This window comes from Tauraco erythrolophus, chromosome 1, assembly GCF_009769465.1.
Source record: "Tauraco erythrolophus isolate bTauEry1 chromosome 1, bTauEry1.pri, whole genome shotgun sequence".
Lineage (NCBI taxonomy): Eukaryota > Metazoa > Chordata > Aves > Musophagiformes > Musophagidae > Tauraco > Tauraco erythrolophus.
Window position 1 is genome coordinate 75,572,720 of NC_141465.1, and position 17,740 is coordinate 75,590,459.

Genomic DNA, 17,740 nt, shown 5'->3' on the forward strand with positions numbered 1-17,740 from the left:
TTTTCTTTGCAAGGACCTGTGTGGTTTTTTTTTCCACTGGACAGACATGGGTAAGAAACCACTTACATAGCCTATGAATACTGAACCTGACTTTTCTGTGTTTTAAATAAACAACGCACACTTTATATCAACAAGTTATTTAGCTCACAATTGCAACAACTTTCTCAATTAACATCCTGCACATCAAAAAAATGCAACAACTCACAATTCAGTAATTCAACACAATTTCCTATCCACTGTGTACTCCATGTAAGAAAATATAGAAGCTTGCACTCACAAAACCTATGCTTTCTTTCCTAAAAATACAGTTCTTACTTTTACCATATTTAGCAGCACTATTAAAGCCCTCTCGGAGTACTTCATTCAAGGTGGCTCTGGTCACACTGCAGCCATTCTTGGGTTTTCTTTACATCAAATTTACCAAAGGAAAGAAACTCATGTACTCTTTGAAGAATGATCTCTTGTTTCTCTACTTATTAAAAATGGAGGGAAAGCTCCTTTTTCTTTACTTTAATAGGATACTGTGATAGATATGTGGCAATGTTGTCTCTAAGATATCACTCCATGCCCTGGCAGCACTGTTAATGGCATCTTTCAGATTCAATGACTTACACAAACAATGTCATTCTCTTCTGTCAACAACAATTAGCAATGCTTTTCTGTAGTTCTTTTGGGAAGCCTGAAAAGCAGACAACCAGTAGCTACATAATGGAAGTTGCATTAGGAGGCAAGAATGTGGCAAAAATCTGGTTAACTGTTGTCGGCTGACCCTCTTGTGTGAAGAAGTGTTGTTTGGCAGCAAAATCACCTTTTCTTTCGGTTCTAAAAATGGCCATGAACAGCTGGTATAAACTGTGTGCAGAATGGATTCTGGTGGGCTTAGGGGATCGGTAATGGGATAAGAGACCTTTCACCTTTAGGTCAGTAGTTCAAATTCAGCCCAGGTTAGCGGCAATTGAAAGTCTTTACCATCTGACACTGTTCGTTAGCCTATTTAAAATGACTGAAGCAAAGTGTCACAGTAAAACAAGATTCCAGTATTAAGAAATATGAAGAGTCTCAGCAAACAGTAGAAACAGCCACTTGAGACTTTACTTTGAAATCCCGCTATTCAGACTTTGTAGAAACCTACTCCTCTAACTCCTGACAGCCCCTTTCACTGCTCCCATGTTCCTGCCCACCTATCATAACTCATCCTCCGGGCAGTTACACACACAAAGACAACAAATCCACCTCTTGCCGTCCCACGAGTCTGCTACGGATACCGAAGTCACCACCTCACTGTGGTTTTAGCTGGCAATCCAGACTCAGCTCATCACTTTGCTACTTATATTTGCTGCTACTGTTTATATAGTGCAGCTGCAATATCTTCCAGCACTTCTCTCCTTCACTGAGCAGACTTGTAGCAGGTGCTGCCTAATGATGTAGAATGGAATACAGATACCACTAAGACTGGTAGAAACAGCAGTTTATAAGCAGTGGAGCTCCAGACAATCACCCACAGGATTTCTACATACTTCTAGACATTTCCCAACCAAGCGTTTCATACTTTCATGAGCAAACAGACGAAAAGGGAGGTAGAAAGAGACATGTTGCATGTAACATTCTTCCTCTGTCTTTTACAACAGGCACAGCCATTTCTGCACAAGAGACGAAGCTCTGGAATATGGCATTTTCCAGAGGTCAGTAAAATCTGATGAAAACACTGAAAACAATGAACAAAAATCTTAACATTGAGTAATATTTTATGGGTGTATGAAAGTTTATTTACATTTACCTTATGCCTTAGAATCAAGTTACTTTAAAAGAACTTGAAAACATTTACGTAAAATACTCTCTCTACAATTAACTGTAGAATAAAAACAAAGATTTGCCATTTGCTTTCAAAAAAATCTCTTAGAAACACATCGAAATTAACTTTTAATCCCTAAAAGGTTATGACAAAAATAGTCAAACTGTCACATGAGGAGAAAACACACTGCTAGTCAAATTACCGTATTACTCAACTTCACTGTGCTGAATACAGTCTATACAAATGATCCTTCCAATCAGATCACTCTAAGCAAATTTGGTAATGTTTTGAGGAGGGAGTGCTCACTTGTTATTTAAATCACACAACACATGGAGGAGGCAGAAGGTTGGGAGCAGACCTGAGACACAGACCTACAAACTGTATCCAGGCTAAGTGCTCTCTTCACACTTGCTCATTACACTTTTCTCAGTTCCCCTCAGGACAACAAGAGATGCTTCTCGTTTCAAGATGCTACAAACTTCTAGAACATGAGATGTTTTCCCTTTGCTGTCACCTATTGATTCACATGTAAGAAACACTCTATGTTAACAGATATTCTTTATTTACAGACTGTAGACTCTCTTCCTATAAAGTCAGAGAGGAACAATTCTAATCTTCCAGTGAAAAGCAGAAGAGACATTTCTGGTGAAAGACAGCATTTCTGATGGTAGTATGATATAGGATATTTTGACACAATTTGGAAGTTAGAAAGGCTATCAATGTAAGGGGTCAGAAACTTTTTATTTATTTCAAAGCTCTTGTTTGCCTATCTTGGACTATGACTGCCTTTGATTAGGCTGATGACAACTAAGTAACACAAAGCACAGCACAGTGTGAGCAGCTATAAAGAATCAGATACTCAACGTCTGGTCTGCCTCAACAACCTTAACAGTGGTAAGCTGCCTAAAAACCACTCCAAAAATGCCCTAAATGACAACATACAGAAGTTCTCTTGTAGCTGCTAGGGCAGTTATTTCTACGTTTTCTTGTGAAAAGCCAGAATAACTAGTTTTGCTATGCAATTATCCAATCTCATGTCTCATACTGGCTAGCCTCTAAAACATGGCAGAGCAGCGGATACAAAAAAGTACATTGCCAACAGCAAAGAACAAATTATTCTAGTTGAATCACTTGGAGAGAGTGAAACATCTGTAACAGATTTTTGTAGCATACAAGAGACACAATGGAGCTGATTCACTAACTTTTTTCACTTTCCAATCTCATATTGTATTGCATCAACACTTAAAACAAAAATTAAATAAAATATAAGCTTCCTGTAAAGCTACTTACACTTTTCTGCAGAACTATGTAGCAGAAAAGGTATATTCCCAAAGAGCTCCCCAAAAAGACAGTAAAATAATAACACAATTCTCACTTACAGCACAATAATTTACAAAAAACACTAGAAGATATCTGACAGGTACATCAAAGGGCGGGAGGGGAGAAATCAGTATTGGACCTGGTTTATTTAGCTTTACACAAGCATGTTCTGAAGTCTGTATCTAAAGTAGAAAGACTACATTGATCTGATTAGACCACTGAAACGTTAAAACAGACACAGGAAATTACATCATTTAGTAGACACGTGATGATGCTGACAGGTAGCTGCGTCTGTAATGCACACTGACAAAGACCTTAGGAACATCACTTATGGATTAGATGTCCATCATTTAGGAAAGTTCTTTCAACCGCAGAGTGTTTAGGGAAAACACAGCAAGTGAGCCTGTTAGCAACTGCTCACAGTTAGGAGATGCAAAAGGAAAAGGCTGAAGCAACACAAGGACATCTGGAGACTCTCCTGGTTCTGAAGTTAAATCTAGAAAAGCTTCATTAGAGTTTCTATGTTTGGCTTCTAATAGAAGGGAGCAAGAACGAGATGTTAGTTGTTTAACTGTTAGCTGAACAGAAAGCAAAGCTTGAGACCTAGTAGAAGTGACAGATCAATCGGGTAAGCCTTGGGGAAGAATCAGAAAATTACCACTCTCCAGCCTCAAGCTGAAGTGCTAATTAGAGACAATACACAGTTAGGATGGAGGAATTAGATAATATCTACACAAGTTCTGTAATTTAAGATTAATACATTTCTTTACGAGTTGGAAAGAATGAATCTGCTATTATAGGCAACTGTCAAACTGCTTAGGCTATATTTCAAAAGGAGTCTTTAAAGTCCTTAAAGATGGAATTGTGAAAGCTTTCTTACTATGTATGTGGAGACCTCTACAATTAAGCAAGTTGGAGGTTTGGGACTTCAAACACTTACCACTATGCACTGCAGAGAGAAGACATCATATGTTAAAAGATAACATCTTAAATTGCAAAAAGAATCCACTCCAAGGATATTCCACTGCTAATTCCATTTAGGAACTGATGGACAACAATATACTACATCAATTAATTTTCTTCCATGTAAACAAGAACATGGGAAGTCACTAAAAAGTGTTCTCTCGAAAACTACAAGATTGGGAAAAGTGTAAAGAACATGACAAAGACAAATTCTTCATGATATTTTAATGGACTATACATTGCCATTAACCACCACTCTCTCTAATCAAATCTAAGGTAGACCAGATTGTGCCTAGCAAAAGCATATGAAGTACAACTGTCATGACTAATTCCAAAAACACTGCTGCTCTGCAAGGCACAGAGGAATCTTCCCCTGGCACAGGGGAAGATTGCAACACCCCCATTCCGCCTCCGTACCACAAATCCTCTCTCACTTTTTTACCCATGGCATAAATTTACCCAGTCATTATATGAAGTCATGCAAAGATGCCAGAATTACAAGGATCTCTTTATGCTCTATCACTACCCACATGCACGAGCAGCAGGCAGGACACAGCCCTAACAAAACATAGCACAACAGAATAAGCAGCTAATCACTCTATTGCTTGATTCCACATTGCAGTCTTTCTGACATTACTTAACAAAGTGAGAAAAGGAGAATAAAGATGATGGACTTTACTTGCTTACAAGTTGAACTTTCTTCCCATCTTTGAGAATGATATCCAGACTTTAAGTTAAAGTGCCTGTTTTCTTAGATTATAGCCACAAATGCATTCTAACTGTCAAATAAGAGGTAGAGGAGGTTTTCCATAAAACACTGTTTGTCCATTCATTTGTAGTGTACATTATAACATTTAATACTGACTACATGTGTTGTTACAAAAAATCCTACACCATGCCTCAGCGTGCTTTTTACACAGTTGCGCTCCAGTCACAAGTTCAATCATATGCAGATTGCTAGTGTTTTTAGTGCTGATACACACATATAGTTTTAATCACCCTCCTAGAGAAACTCAGCAAGCGATCATCAAAGTATAAAAAACAAAAAAAGAAACTTCAGGGACCAGTGGGGAAAAGCATCAGAGCACAGTGGCTAGCCACTTACTGTGAACTCACAGTGGCACTTAACAGTGACCTCTTGCAAAGTCTTTAGGTCAAGTGCAACAAAGAGCAAAAGCTCTGAACGCTTACATGAGCACTGTGCAAGGGCTCACTGCTGCAAAGTCTTCCATACGCAGGCTTATTTAAGTGAGCAGATCTTTTAAGTTCAGTGGGAAGTGCTCACATGCATCAAGTTAGTTATGTGTCAAGTCTTTGCAGGAGCAGACCCCGAAGTATGGAAGGAGGTTATGTTCTGTTTTTTTAAATAACACTTTTCTGAATCTGAAGAGCTGTTTTTCTTACCTGAAGTCTAGTATTCATTTCCAAGAAGTAGAAATTCTTACTGGAGTCCACAAGGAATTCTACTGTTCCCGCAGAGGAATATTTTACTGCTTTGGCAAGAGCTACTGCTTGTTCTCCCATTGCTCTTCGAGTTTCAGGGTCTAGAAAAGTGCTACAATACAGAAACAACGCTTGCCTTTAGTTAAAAAAAAAAAAAAAATATAATTAAATCATTTTATCTTGTGCTTAAACTATCACCAAAAGAGGAGAGCATCATTTAAGTTACGAAAATGTCAAGACTGTCAATGTATGGCTTTACATTTATATTGCTCCTAAGCAGATATACTGCATGCTTTGCAATTACTGCTAGTGTACAGGAAACTCAAGAAAAATAACAGTCTTCTCTAAAATATAAAATAATAGAACAACTTTTTTACAACACTGAGATCTACAATAATGTTAAATGAAAATAAATGCATAGAAATCCATGATATTTCAGAAGGCATATCCATTTCAAAAAAAAAAAAAAAAACAGTAACTAAAAAAATATCCATCCAACGGAAATATGAATGCCAAAATATAAGACAGAAGGTGTATGGTGAATTAGTTTTCTGACTCTCAATTAAAACAGCATGGCCATTTCATTGTTATTCTATGCAATAAAGAAGTTCTGAAAATTGATGAAGTGTTTATTCAGGCCTCGCATATGAGTAAGATTGCAATGAAGAAAATTTGGGCATTCACAGTATTTAACTAAAACACAATCAACAACACCATGACTTAAACCTTCATATCCTGTATTTCCACTTTCAGCTTTACTTGTAAGCTGAAGACTAGTTATCCATGTTTGCTAATTGCAATTCATTCCTTTCTACAAATCCTGGACACATTCAAGGGCACCCAAAGAGCAGCTCAGCTACCACCTTAGGAACCACTGTGAACACTGCCCAGATGTCAAGCCTTCTAATTCTAGGAGACCAACATGCCACTTCCACTGGTCTAGTGAACTGAAAGACTGAGGAAGGTACATATTGTTACTTGTTACTCTCCTCTGTACAACAAATTCAGATTTAGATTAACCTATGCAGATTGTTAACTTAGACCTAGAGAAATTTCTGTGGCTTTATCAAAGCTGTGAAATCAATTGCATCTCGCCCTGATACATTGACCTTCAGTGAAAAACAACACGTAGTTGTTAATCTTATATGAGCTTATAAATACACTTACTAGATTTCTGCAGTGACTTACCTTAAGCACAAAACTCATATCATTTTGAAAGTACTTTTTAAGGGAATAGGAAGTCATTTCTACCTTACCTCTAAGTTACTATTTATAAATAAAATACGAAATGTTAAGTGTTTCTTGAGGTGTGCTCAACAAGTCCTAATTCTGCAAAGGAGCGATCAGGAGCCTCCATGTACCTGAAGCAGCCCCATCAAAGTCAGTGAAGCTCCACCTGGAGCCCAGGTCTGCACTCAGACAGAAGCCAGTGCTGGGTCAGGACTTACCTTTCAGTACTATGGGTTTTTTTGACTGAGACCTGATCTCACAGAAGAGCTAGAGACTTCTGCGACAACAAATCATATTTGACATGACACAAAAAGTCAGGAAGTATCCAGGCAAAGTGGGAGACAATGGAATCCTATTCTTATAGGAAAAGTGCTACTTAATACCTCTGTCCTTCCAGTGCTCACATGGGCAGATTCTGACTGTGGGGAGGCATTTTCAGAGTCTAGGAAAAAAATTTCCTTCTTGGTAAACAAGATCAACAGGAAAAGGAACTCAAGTCTGATCCCGAGAAAGCTACCAGATCCTGGGAAAAACAGATGTGCAAAACTGTGTCATATCTATCAAAAATAGGCACTGGTAGTTTAAGAGTTTCATAATATTTCTTATTTTGATTCAATAAGAGGATAATACATTACACAAAATCAATCTATAATTCAATTTGGAGTTTCTGCAGGGTTTTGATCATGAAAGGTCAGTAAGTGGCTTATGAAGAACAGAATCCTTCCAATATCAGCTTCATACTTTATTTCTAGAATAACCATTATTACTTCTCACACGGATGAAAGACAGTTACTCCCCTTTATTACAGTGGTGTCTTCCCTATGTTTGTTAAATGGAGGTCTGAGATCTCTCTGTTCACCTCCTGCTGTAGCCAAAGAATGGAACAGAGGTGTCACACTGCTGAACTTGATCTCTGCCACACGGTTAAGCTTTATGTTCTAAAATGACTGGATCATCCCTGCAATCAGCTAGGTTAATTAACCAAAGTTTTGCTACTCCCCTCTGATGCTTCACCTCCCGTATACATTGTTTCTCTCTTCTTTAACAATGCATCTTTTACAACTCATACAACTCTCTCCAATCTAATTAGGCATCACTTGAAAACACAGCATTTTAAACCTGCCTTCAAATCTTTCTCACACATACCTGTTATTCTTTCAACCAAATAGCTCCTATGGCAGCATGAAGGCTGCAAAATAAAAAGGATTCACAAGATAAAAGCACTAAAAAGAAAAAATAAGATCAGACCTGACATTTCACTCGTAAGACCTTCTTCAAGCTATTGTAAAGTTGATCAAAGACAATACAATTGGTTTGTTCCATTGTTTCTACATCCAGAGAGATGACCACATGGGCAAAATGTTACCTTTGCACTTCTAGTTCATCAGATAACGTTTCCCAAAATACTTTCATTATCTTCACAGATAAGGTTGAGATTTTGAAAAGTACAGACCGTTACACTGTCAGTGGAAGTTTAATGCTCAGCTTAGACAAAAAAAATTAAAAAATAAAACCATCAATAACATATACCCTTCCTGTGACGATACCACTACACTGGGAGAATCATTTCCTTCATTTTCTAAACGTCAAGATCAGCTTACCTGCTCTTAGGAAATAGTTAGGTATACTGTTTGTTGAAGAAAATTACTTACCTACAAAAACCATTCTCCTTTTAGATATCTATTGTGGACTACTACAGCACAGGCACAAATATGTTCAAGTATTTGAGAACACAGTTTTGCCCCCACATCTAAATGGTGCCCATCTATGAATCACATATACTGTCACAAAGGGAAGAGGGTCACTGTTTCTCTTAACACAGAATCATAGAACGGTTAGGGTTGGAAGGGACCTCAAAGATCATCTAGTTCCAACCCCCCTGCCATGGGCAGGGAAACCCTCCACTACACAACGTTGCCCAAAGCCTCACCCAACCTGGCCTTGAACACTTCCAGGAATGGGGGACCTACAACTTCTCTGGGCAACCTGTTCCAGTGCCTCACCACCCTCAATGTAAAAAATTTCTTCCTTATATCTAATCTAAACCGGCCCTCTTTCAATTGAAAGCCATTGCCCCTCGTCCTATCACCACACGCCCTTGTAAAAAGTCCCTCTCCAGCTTTCCTGTAGGCCCCCTTTAAGTACTGGAAGGCTGCGATAAGATCACCCCAGAGCCTTCTCTTCTCCAGGCTGAACAGCCCCAACTCTCTCAGCCTATCTTCATAGCAGAGGTGTTCCAGACCTCGGATCATCTTTGTGGCCCTCCTCTGGACTTGTTCCAGCAGCTCCATGTCCTTCTTGTGTTGGGGACTCCAGAGCTGAACGCATTATTGCAGGTGGGTTCTCAAGAGAGCAGAGTAGAGGGGCAGAATCACCTCCCTCAACCTGCTGGCCACGCTTCTTTTGATACAGCCCAGGATACCGTTGGCTTTCTGGGCTGTCAGCGCACATTGCCGGCTCATGTTGAGCTTCTCATCCACCAGCACTCCCAAGTCCTTTTCCTCAGGGCTGATCTCAATCCATTCTCCACCCAGCCTGTACTTGTGCATGGGATTGCCCCGACCCATGTGCAGGACACCTTGCACTTGGCCTTGCTGAACTTCATTAGGTTCTGACAGGCCCACCTCTCCAGCCTGTCAAGGTCCCTCTGGATGGCATCTCTTCCCTCCAGCGTGTCCACAACACCACACAACTTGGTGTCATCTGCAAACTTACTGAGAGTGCACTCAATCCCACTGTCCATGTCTCCAACACAGATGTTAAATAGCACTGGTCCCAGTACTGATCCCTGAGGAACACCACTCGTCACTGGCCTCCATGTGGACATTGAACCATTGACCACAACTCTGAGTGCGACCATCCAGCCAATTCCTTATCCATCGAGTGGTCCATCCATCAAAACCATGTCTTTCCAGTTTAGAGACAAGGATGTCGTGTGGGACAGTATCAAATGCTTTGGATAAGTCCAGGTAGACGATGTCAGTTGCTCTTCCCCTATCCATCAATGCTGTAACCTCATCATAGAAGGCCACCAAATTAGTCAGGCAGGATTTGCCCTTAGTGAAGCCATGTTGGCTGTCACCAATCGCCTCCTTGTTTTCTATGTGCCTTAGCATAGTCACCAGGAAGATCTGCTCCATGATCTTGCTGGGCACAGAGGTGAGACTGACTGGCCTGTAGTTCCCTGGGTATTCTTTTTTCCCTTTTTAAAAACAGGGGCTATGTTTCCCCTTTTCCAGTCATTGGGAACTTCACCAGATTGCCACGACTTCTGAAATATGATGGATAGTGGCTTAGCAACTTCATCTGCCAGCTCCCTCAGGACCTGCGGATGCACCTCATCAGGTCCCATGGACTTGTCCACCTTCAGGTTCTTTAGATAGTCTTGAACCTGATGATCTCCTACAGTGGGCAGTTCTTCATTCTCCCAGTCCCTGCCTTTGCCTTCTGTGACTTGGGCTGTGCAGCTGGAGCTCTTGCCAGTGAAGACCGAGGCAAAGAAGTCATTGAGAACCTCAGCCTTCTCCATATCCCGGGTAGTCAGGTTCCCCGTTTCCTTCCGGAGAGGGCCTACATTTTCCCTCGATTTCTTTTTATCACTGACATATCTATAGAAGTTTTTCTTGTTGCCGTTGATGTCCCTGGCCAGATTTAACTCTATCAGGGCTTTAGCTTTCCTAACCTGATCTCTGGTTGCTTGGACAATTGCTCTGTATTCTTCCCAGGCTACCTGTCCTTGTTTCCACCCTCTGTAGGTCTTCTTTTTGTGCCCGAGTTGGTCCAGGCGCTCCTTGTTCATCCATGCAGGCCTTCAAGGATTCCTAGGTAGTGACAGGAAATGTAAAGCCTGATATACATACATGCAGCACAACTCTAAAGAGAGCTTGTACATACAGTCTAGTTCAATACATACCCGTTTGCTAAGTTCTTGCCTATATACATTCATTCAAATTATTTGCCAGTGGCTTCAAGTAGCACCTTGGCAGTTAAACTGGAATATCATCCTGAAGTACTTGGCATCATATTGAGATCTCTCACAGAGCTTAGTGCTTGGAGAAAGTGAGAGAACTTGTGCCTGTATACCTTCCAAGGACAGAATCATTCCTGAGACTTGCTAACAATGGAGCACGTAAAAAAGGTGACCAAAATAGTTTAACTGTTTCACTTGCATTCTAATGCAGTCACCGGTAAACTAGCCTCCCTTTAAATCTCCTGCCTCTTAGATCTTTCTGTCACAGGAGAAATGGAAAGAAACATTTTTGTCCTTTGAACTGAAACTGAAAGAACATCTTAAAAAAAGACACTGCAAAACTAACATCAAGGATAGGTAAGACGATCTCAACTCTGAATGTATGCAGCTAGGAAGAAAAAAACATAAATAGTTTCCTGTCTGAGATGAAACTCAAGGAAATTTTGGAAATTGTGGAGACACTGTCCTAAGAATCACCTTATTCTGAAATTCATAGATGCTAAGATTTAACCCAAAGGATATGGAATCACTGGAGAAAAGTAGAGACAAAGGAGAACAAGCAGGCAGCTAGCAAGTTCTAAGGATTTGTTCACTGTGGATGCTAATACAGATCTTGCATGCTAGTGTGGGGCTGTTCCATCATCACTTGTCCAGGAAAAGCCTGAAAACATAGACAGAAGGTTTAACACCCAGTGCCCTGGAGCTCAGCATTTTGAGATATGGCAGTTAGAGATGGCACATCGAATACTCTGTTCAGATTTGGGCCCCTCACTACAAGGCAAATATTGAGGTGCTGGAGTGTGTCCAAAGAAGGGCAATAAAGCTGGTGAAGGGTCTAGTGCACAAGTCTTACGAGGAACAGCTGAGGAAACTGGGGTTGTTTAGCCCGGAGAAAAGGAGGCTGAGGGGAGACCTTATCACTCTGTAGTGAGGTGGGTGTCGGTCTCTTCTCCCAAGTAAGAAGTGATAGGACAAGAGGAAACGGCCTCAAGTTGAGCCACAGGAGGTTTAGATCGGATAGTAGGAAAAATTTCCTCACCAAAAGGGTTGTCAAGCATTGAAACAGGCTGCCCAGGGAAGTGGTTGAGTCATCATCCCTGGAGGTATTTAAAAGATGTGTAGATGTGGTGCTTAGGGACACAGTATAGTGGTGGACTTGGCAGTGTGAGGTTAACAGTTGGACTCAATGAGCTTAAGGTCTTTTCCAAACTAAATGATTCTATGATTCTAAATGGTATTCCATGGAGAATCAAATGTTAAATCTCTGACTGCTACAGTAAAGGATAGAGCTGGATGACCATGATGAGTGTAAGGGTCTTTGTATGGCACTTCTCCATAACAACATTCCAAAATCTTAACTTCGGGCATCAAATAGCACAGATAGACGAGTGCTTCCGAACATTCCTTCACCCAAGGGGTGAGGCAAAAGTTAAAGTGCTTTAAAAGCCTCTAAAAGGTTCTGAAATTGTTAGATAAGACACCTCACCAAAGCAAAGTTTAACAGCACTCCTTTGAGCTTCATGAATTCCTGAATAGGAAGTCAGCCAAGACTCTTGTATATTAACTATCCACTGATCCATTTACTTTAGATTGATCCCAAAGGATCAATGAATTTTCTGAAAAGCTTATGGGCCTTGTTTCTCCACATGGGGAAGAATCCTTATCAATCACTCTAGCAGACAGGAAAATGCAACCAGATGCTCACATCTTTTCTTGCCAAAGTACACTATCTCATAGCAACTGTCTTTGAAAATGACTAGAGAAGAGTTTGGGCAGAGGAGGAACAAAAACTGAACTAAGGAACAACAACAATTAAATATTTCTCATCTGTTTAAATTTCAGCCTCTGGTGTAATGAGAAGCCAACAACATCTTCCAAAAAGGTGTGAAGCTAGAAGCAAAGAAAATTACTGTAAATCATTGGAAGTTTTGCATAGCACTAACTTTGCCCAGCACTAACTAAAAAACTGGTGATGATCAGATGTGTCTTATTGTCTGTACTTCCCAGAAAAGAGAAGGATAACTGACTATGTTAAAAGGATATAAGAAAAGTTTGTTGGCCTCCTATTTGAAACTGAGGGATTGACCACTGTGAACACCAGGGCTCCCTTGAATACTGTAACCTCATCAGGGTGTGAACTAAAGAGCCTTCTCTCCTCAAAAGAGGTGGGTTTTGGTTTTGGTTTTTTTGTTTGGTTGTTTTTGGGGTTTGTTTTTGTTGGTGGTTTTTTGTTTTTTTTTTTTTTTTTTTTTTTTTTTACAAGAGACTGAACTTGCCTAGGAAAACTAGACATTCAAACGCAAAATGATCCCATAAGGATAAGTTCAACAGCTGCAGACTTAGCTTTAAGAAAATCATAGATGTTACTCTCAAAGCCAAAAGGTCCTAAACAAACAGTTTCAAACTAGATACACAGGAAAACATCATAGGAAAACAGTAAATCAAAAGAGGCTCGAGAAGAGGCCAAAGTCAAGAGCCCTAAATTCTACAAAAGACAAACAGTGCCAGTTCCACAATTATGATCCAACATCATCTTATATGCTGCCTCTAAATAAACAGAATGTGAATGATGTGCTTTTCCTCACATCCTAAATTGTTGCATCACATAGTTCTGTGCTAGAAAATAACGGCAAATCTATCTCAGATGGTGAATATATTACACTGGGAAATCCCATGGGTAGTGATATAACTATGTCTGTTTTTTTGAAATCAGAACTTCCTTCTGCCTTTTTTTCTACAAGCATCCTCTGATGAACGCCATGCAACAGAAAACATAGCAAGACCATACCTTGCGCAGCACCAACGTATTTCAGCTCCATTTGAAATCAGTGGGATTAAGATCACTTCAGTTTTGAATTAGCGGACACCTACAACTGTAGTTCACTACCATGAACAGTACTAAAAGTGGCACAGAATTATTTAGTACTTCGTGTTCCATTTCAAATAGAAATAAACAGTATTATCTAGCACTCTCACACAGTCAAGTATCTATATCTGTGTTAAAATGAATACTTATTCCATATTTTATTTTACTCAAATGCAAAAGTTATACGGCAAAGAAAAGGAAAAATATCTTAGATGTATTAAGAAAGTCATCTCATATACCACATACATTTGATTGGTAAGATCCATATCTATTTCATGTAAGACCATGAAAAAAATTACGAACACAACACCTGTTTTCTTCTAACAGAAAGGTATCATGAAGGAAGATCAAAACACCCTCAAGTACAACATTAAAACTGCATTACAGTAAAATGACTAACTTAAGCATTTCTTTATTTTCTTTATGGTTTTTAATAGAATAAAATTTGCTTGCATTTGTACAATAAATAAAGTCAACAGCTTTCCAAAAGTGCTCTCAGTAACTATGAAGCTGCATCAAGAGTCTAGAGCAATCTGGTCTAGTGGCAGGTGTCCTTGCCCCATGACAGGGGGGTTGGAACTAGATGATCTTTAAGGTCCCTTCCAACCCAAACCATTCTATGATTCTATACATACCTTGGTGCTTCCTCCACAACTTTTTGGTTTCTCCTTTGAATGGAGCACTCTCTTTCGTTCAACCACAAGGCATTACCATGTTTGTCTGCCAAAATCTGAAACAGTAACACGTTGCTATTAACAAACAGATGTATGCATATGGCCTTTTGAAATTACACTATTCTGTAGCATTCAGTTAGTTTAATTTAAAAATAACTTTTTCCAATCTAAAAATAAAGGTTGGAAAAAAGCTAGTATAGAATATTAATTTTATATTAAATACTAATTGAATGTGCCTTCAAATTCTGAACAGGATTATTTTAAAGCCTCTATATAGAACCTATATACAGGGGAAAAAAAAAAAATCTCACTTCAAAATTTGTGAGACAGTCCCAAAACTTCAGAAATCAGAAACAGAAAGACCAAAATAAGATGAAAACTACATTTTCATGCATTCAAAATTGTATTGCATACTGAAATTAATCGAAAGCATATTCTTAAGCAATATCATGTGTGAACAAAGAGAGAGAAATCTCCAAGGATGTCAAATTTTGCTCCCAAATTACACAAAAAAAGTCTTCAGAAACAATGGCTAACAGCCTTCTCAGTAGGCAAACCACAGCAACCTGTCTTTAATGAAGAAGAAAAAGTCTTCAGGAACTTTGCGGTCTTTTATTAAGAAGAATAAAATTTACTACATCCTCAATACTTTCAATGGAAATTAAAGCAATAGTTTCAAGGAATTACTCAAAAATCAAAAATCAAGTGTCAACTACAGGTCTTCGCTACAGCTTCAGTTCTTGGAAGAGTTAAACATACAGTCAAGTATCTAGATCCAACTACCTAAATTACATGCTAGAAAAAGCACAAGTTTGGCATAACAAAATCCTCAATTGACTCTGCAACTTCAAAATGGAAGGAAAAGTATGAAAAGGAACTCTATCCCTTTATGAAATCAACTGTACAGTACAGTCATTTCCAATAGCAGGATATTTGATTTGAGGATTCAAGTAGACTTCTTCTAATCTTATAATGTTATATACTCTACATTTATTCTTGGAACAATTTCTTTCATTGCAGACCACACCTGCTCCCTTTCTTCCTTATAAAATTTTCCCTCTAATCCATTTTTTTCCATCTTCCTGCTCTGATCTGCGGAAACCTGTGCCAATATTCATGCTTCATTCTTTAATAGTGTAGTTCTACACTGAAAACAGACAACACGAAAAAAGGAGACAATCTTCCTCAAACTGTGTGAACTCAACCATATCTACTCACATTTGTGACAATGAAACTGTATTATTTATTATTCCTTTTAGCACCACAGAGCCAGAATAGCACTAAGCAAGATGAATTCCTGCATCTATGACACCAATGTTTGCTGATGCGTGAATAATCTGGGTAGATGTGACTGAAAATGAGGCACTGATCTCATGAAGACAACTCGCGTGCACTGCGCATCAGACCCAGAGTGCTCTGCATTCTGTAGTATCAGACTTATCTTCTCCTCAGAAATTCTGTTGCACTCCCATAATTTATGGAGTTTCCTAAGGGAAAAATCCCCACCAAAGAGTTCTAAGAGATTGATGACTTTGGGAGTTCCTAAACTACAGCTTGTCCAAGAACCCTCTTCCCTGCCCACGGAGAGGGTTTAGCAGTGGCAGCACGAGGATACTCCAGCCAACTGCTAGATTCTGTAACAGGTGACTCAGTACGAAGCCAAAACAAAAAAAAACCCAGCAGCGTCTAAAGCAACTTCCTGCCTGAGTCCTAACTCATCCAATCCAGAAATAAATATCACGGAGCTCTACAGAAACTCATTTGGCAAGACAAGATTTTGAGGGGGGTTGGGGAGGGGTGTAGACTTTTTTAATATTAAAACAGCACCTCTAGGTCATAGAATGGTACTTAGATGGAAAAAAAAAAAATCACTGTCCTGTAAGTAGAATGATTCCTTGTGAGTACTTCTGTTTGATTGCTAGAAAGCCTACAGTTTACCACAGAACTCAGCCTCACCAAAACAAACCAAAAAGTCCTGGGACATTTCAATAAAAATAAGAATCTGTGTTTTTCTCCTCCCTCTCTCTCCCATTTTCCTGAAGGGGATAAAGTATTTTTTAGCCAACTAATATATATTTTCTTTCACTTCAGGACATTTCTTGTATTCTGTTTAAGTTCTGCAACATGGACCTTAAGTGATTTTCCATTATCAGTTAATCTGGCTCAAAAAGAGACATGCATGAGCATTTATTATGAAAATGTGATTATAAATAGAATAAGCCAAACACATCCAGTGTTAGAATTTTACTTTCATTTGAAGTCCACTATTTTCATTTTCAGAAACTAAAGACGACACTTACTTCATAAAACTATTTCAGAATACACTTATAGAATCATCAGCTCCGAGATTACATAAGATTCCAGTACACACCTCACTAAAAATGCATGTCACAGCTATAGCATTTTTTCTAAATATTCCTAAAAGAAAATATGTTTTGTGGGATTAGATGATTATGATGTTAGTATATGCTACTTACAATTATATGCAAAAATAAATACAATGTATCACAATCTCTCCTACATGATTCACAGAATCACAGAATGTTAGGGATTGGAAGGGACCTCAAAGGATCATCTAGTCATATCCCCCCGCCGGAGCAGGACCACCTAGATCAGATCACACAAGAACGCGTCCAGGCGGGTTTTGAACATCTCCAGAGAAGGAGACTCCACAACTTCTCTGGGAAGCCTGTTTCAGTGTTCTGTTACCCTTACTGGGAAGAAGTTCTTCCTCATGTTTAAGCAGAACCTCCTGTTATTTAGCTAGGTAATAGACGTACTCTTACTTAGATGTACTCTACGTTAGATGTACTCTTACTTTAAACTCAGTTCCTTTATACCAGGTACTTCAGAAGAACAAGATTTCAAATCAGTTCATGTATGAAGTTTATTTGGACTCTATTTTCCTGTTAATTGTTTTAGTCTTTTCTCATGTTCTACAAAGTGATTGTTTTATAGCTAGACACAGGAAACCCCTTATTTAACAATTTGAAGTACTAATACTTTGGAGCTATACGAGAATGTTAAAAAAGTTCTACTTAAAAGTAACTGCTAAATTAATAAATATTTGGCATCTGTTCTCAAATTGTTTGTATATTTAGCTGTTTGAAAATTAAGCAAGGTCAAAGTCCTAAAGCTGATTAGAATATGAAGTTAAAATTATATGCTACACTATCGTTAAAAGGTACCAAAGTCTTTGTGTAAGGAAAACAACATTGATTGTACACTTAATATAAATAAAACTGTAAGTTATTAATGACAAAGCTATTTTGTTTAATCTAGGTGCAATTATTCAACTGTTCTTAAATACAGTACTGTATTTTTTTTTCAGGTAACCTTTTTTAAGACTAAAGGAATCAAGACAACATAAAATCTACCTCCAATTCATGAAAGTATGGAGGAATCAATCTCATCTAACTTTAGTCACTAAAGGGTCAGTATAAAGGGTCAGTAGGAAGTACCTCAAGCTCCCAAATCTGTAA

At 38.8% G+C, this 17,740-nt stretch overlaps 1 protein-coding gene across 1 annotated transcript in view; it reads right to left on the reverse strand.

The window, feature by feature from the left end:
* PCCA (propionyl-CoA carboxylase subunit alpha) overlaps positions 1–17,740 on the reverse strand; it is a 321,041-nt gene that overhangs the window by 176,811 nt on the left and 126,490 nt on the right. Inside the window, exons 11-12 of the mRNA XM_086611055.1 lie at positions 14,220–14,314; positions 5,480–5,630 (exon numbers count right to left, since the gene is read on the reverse strand). Of these exons, the coding sequence (XP_086467181.1) occupies positions 5,480–5,630; positions 14,220–14,314 (246 nt within the window). The remainder of the gene's footprint in view (positions 1–5,479; positions 5,631–14,219; positions 14,315–17,740) is intronic.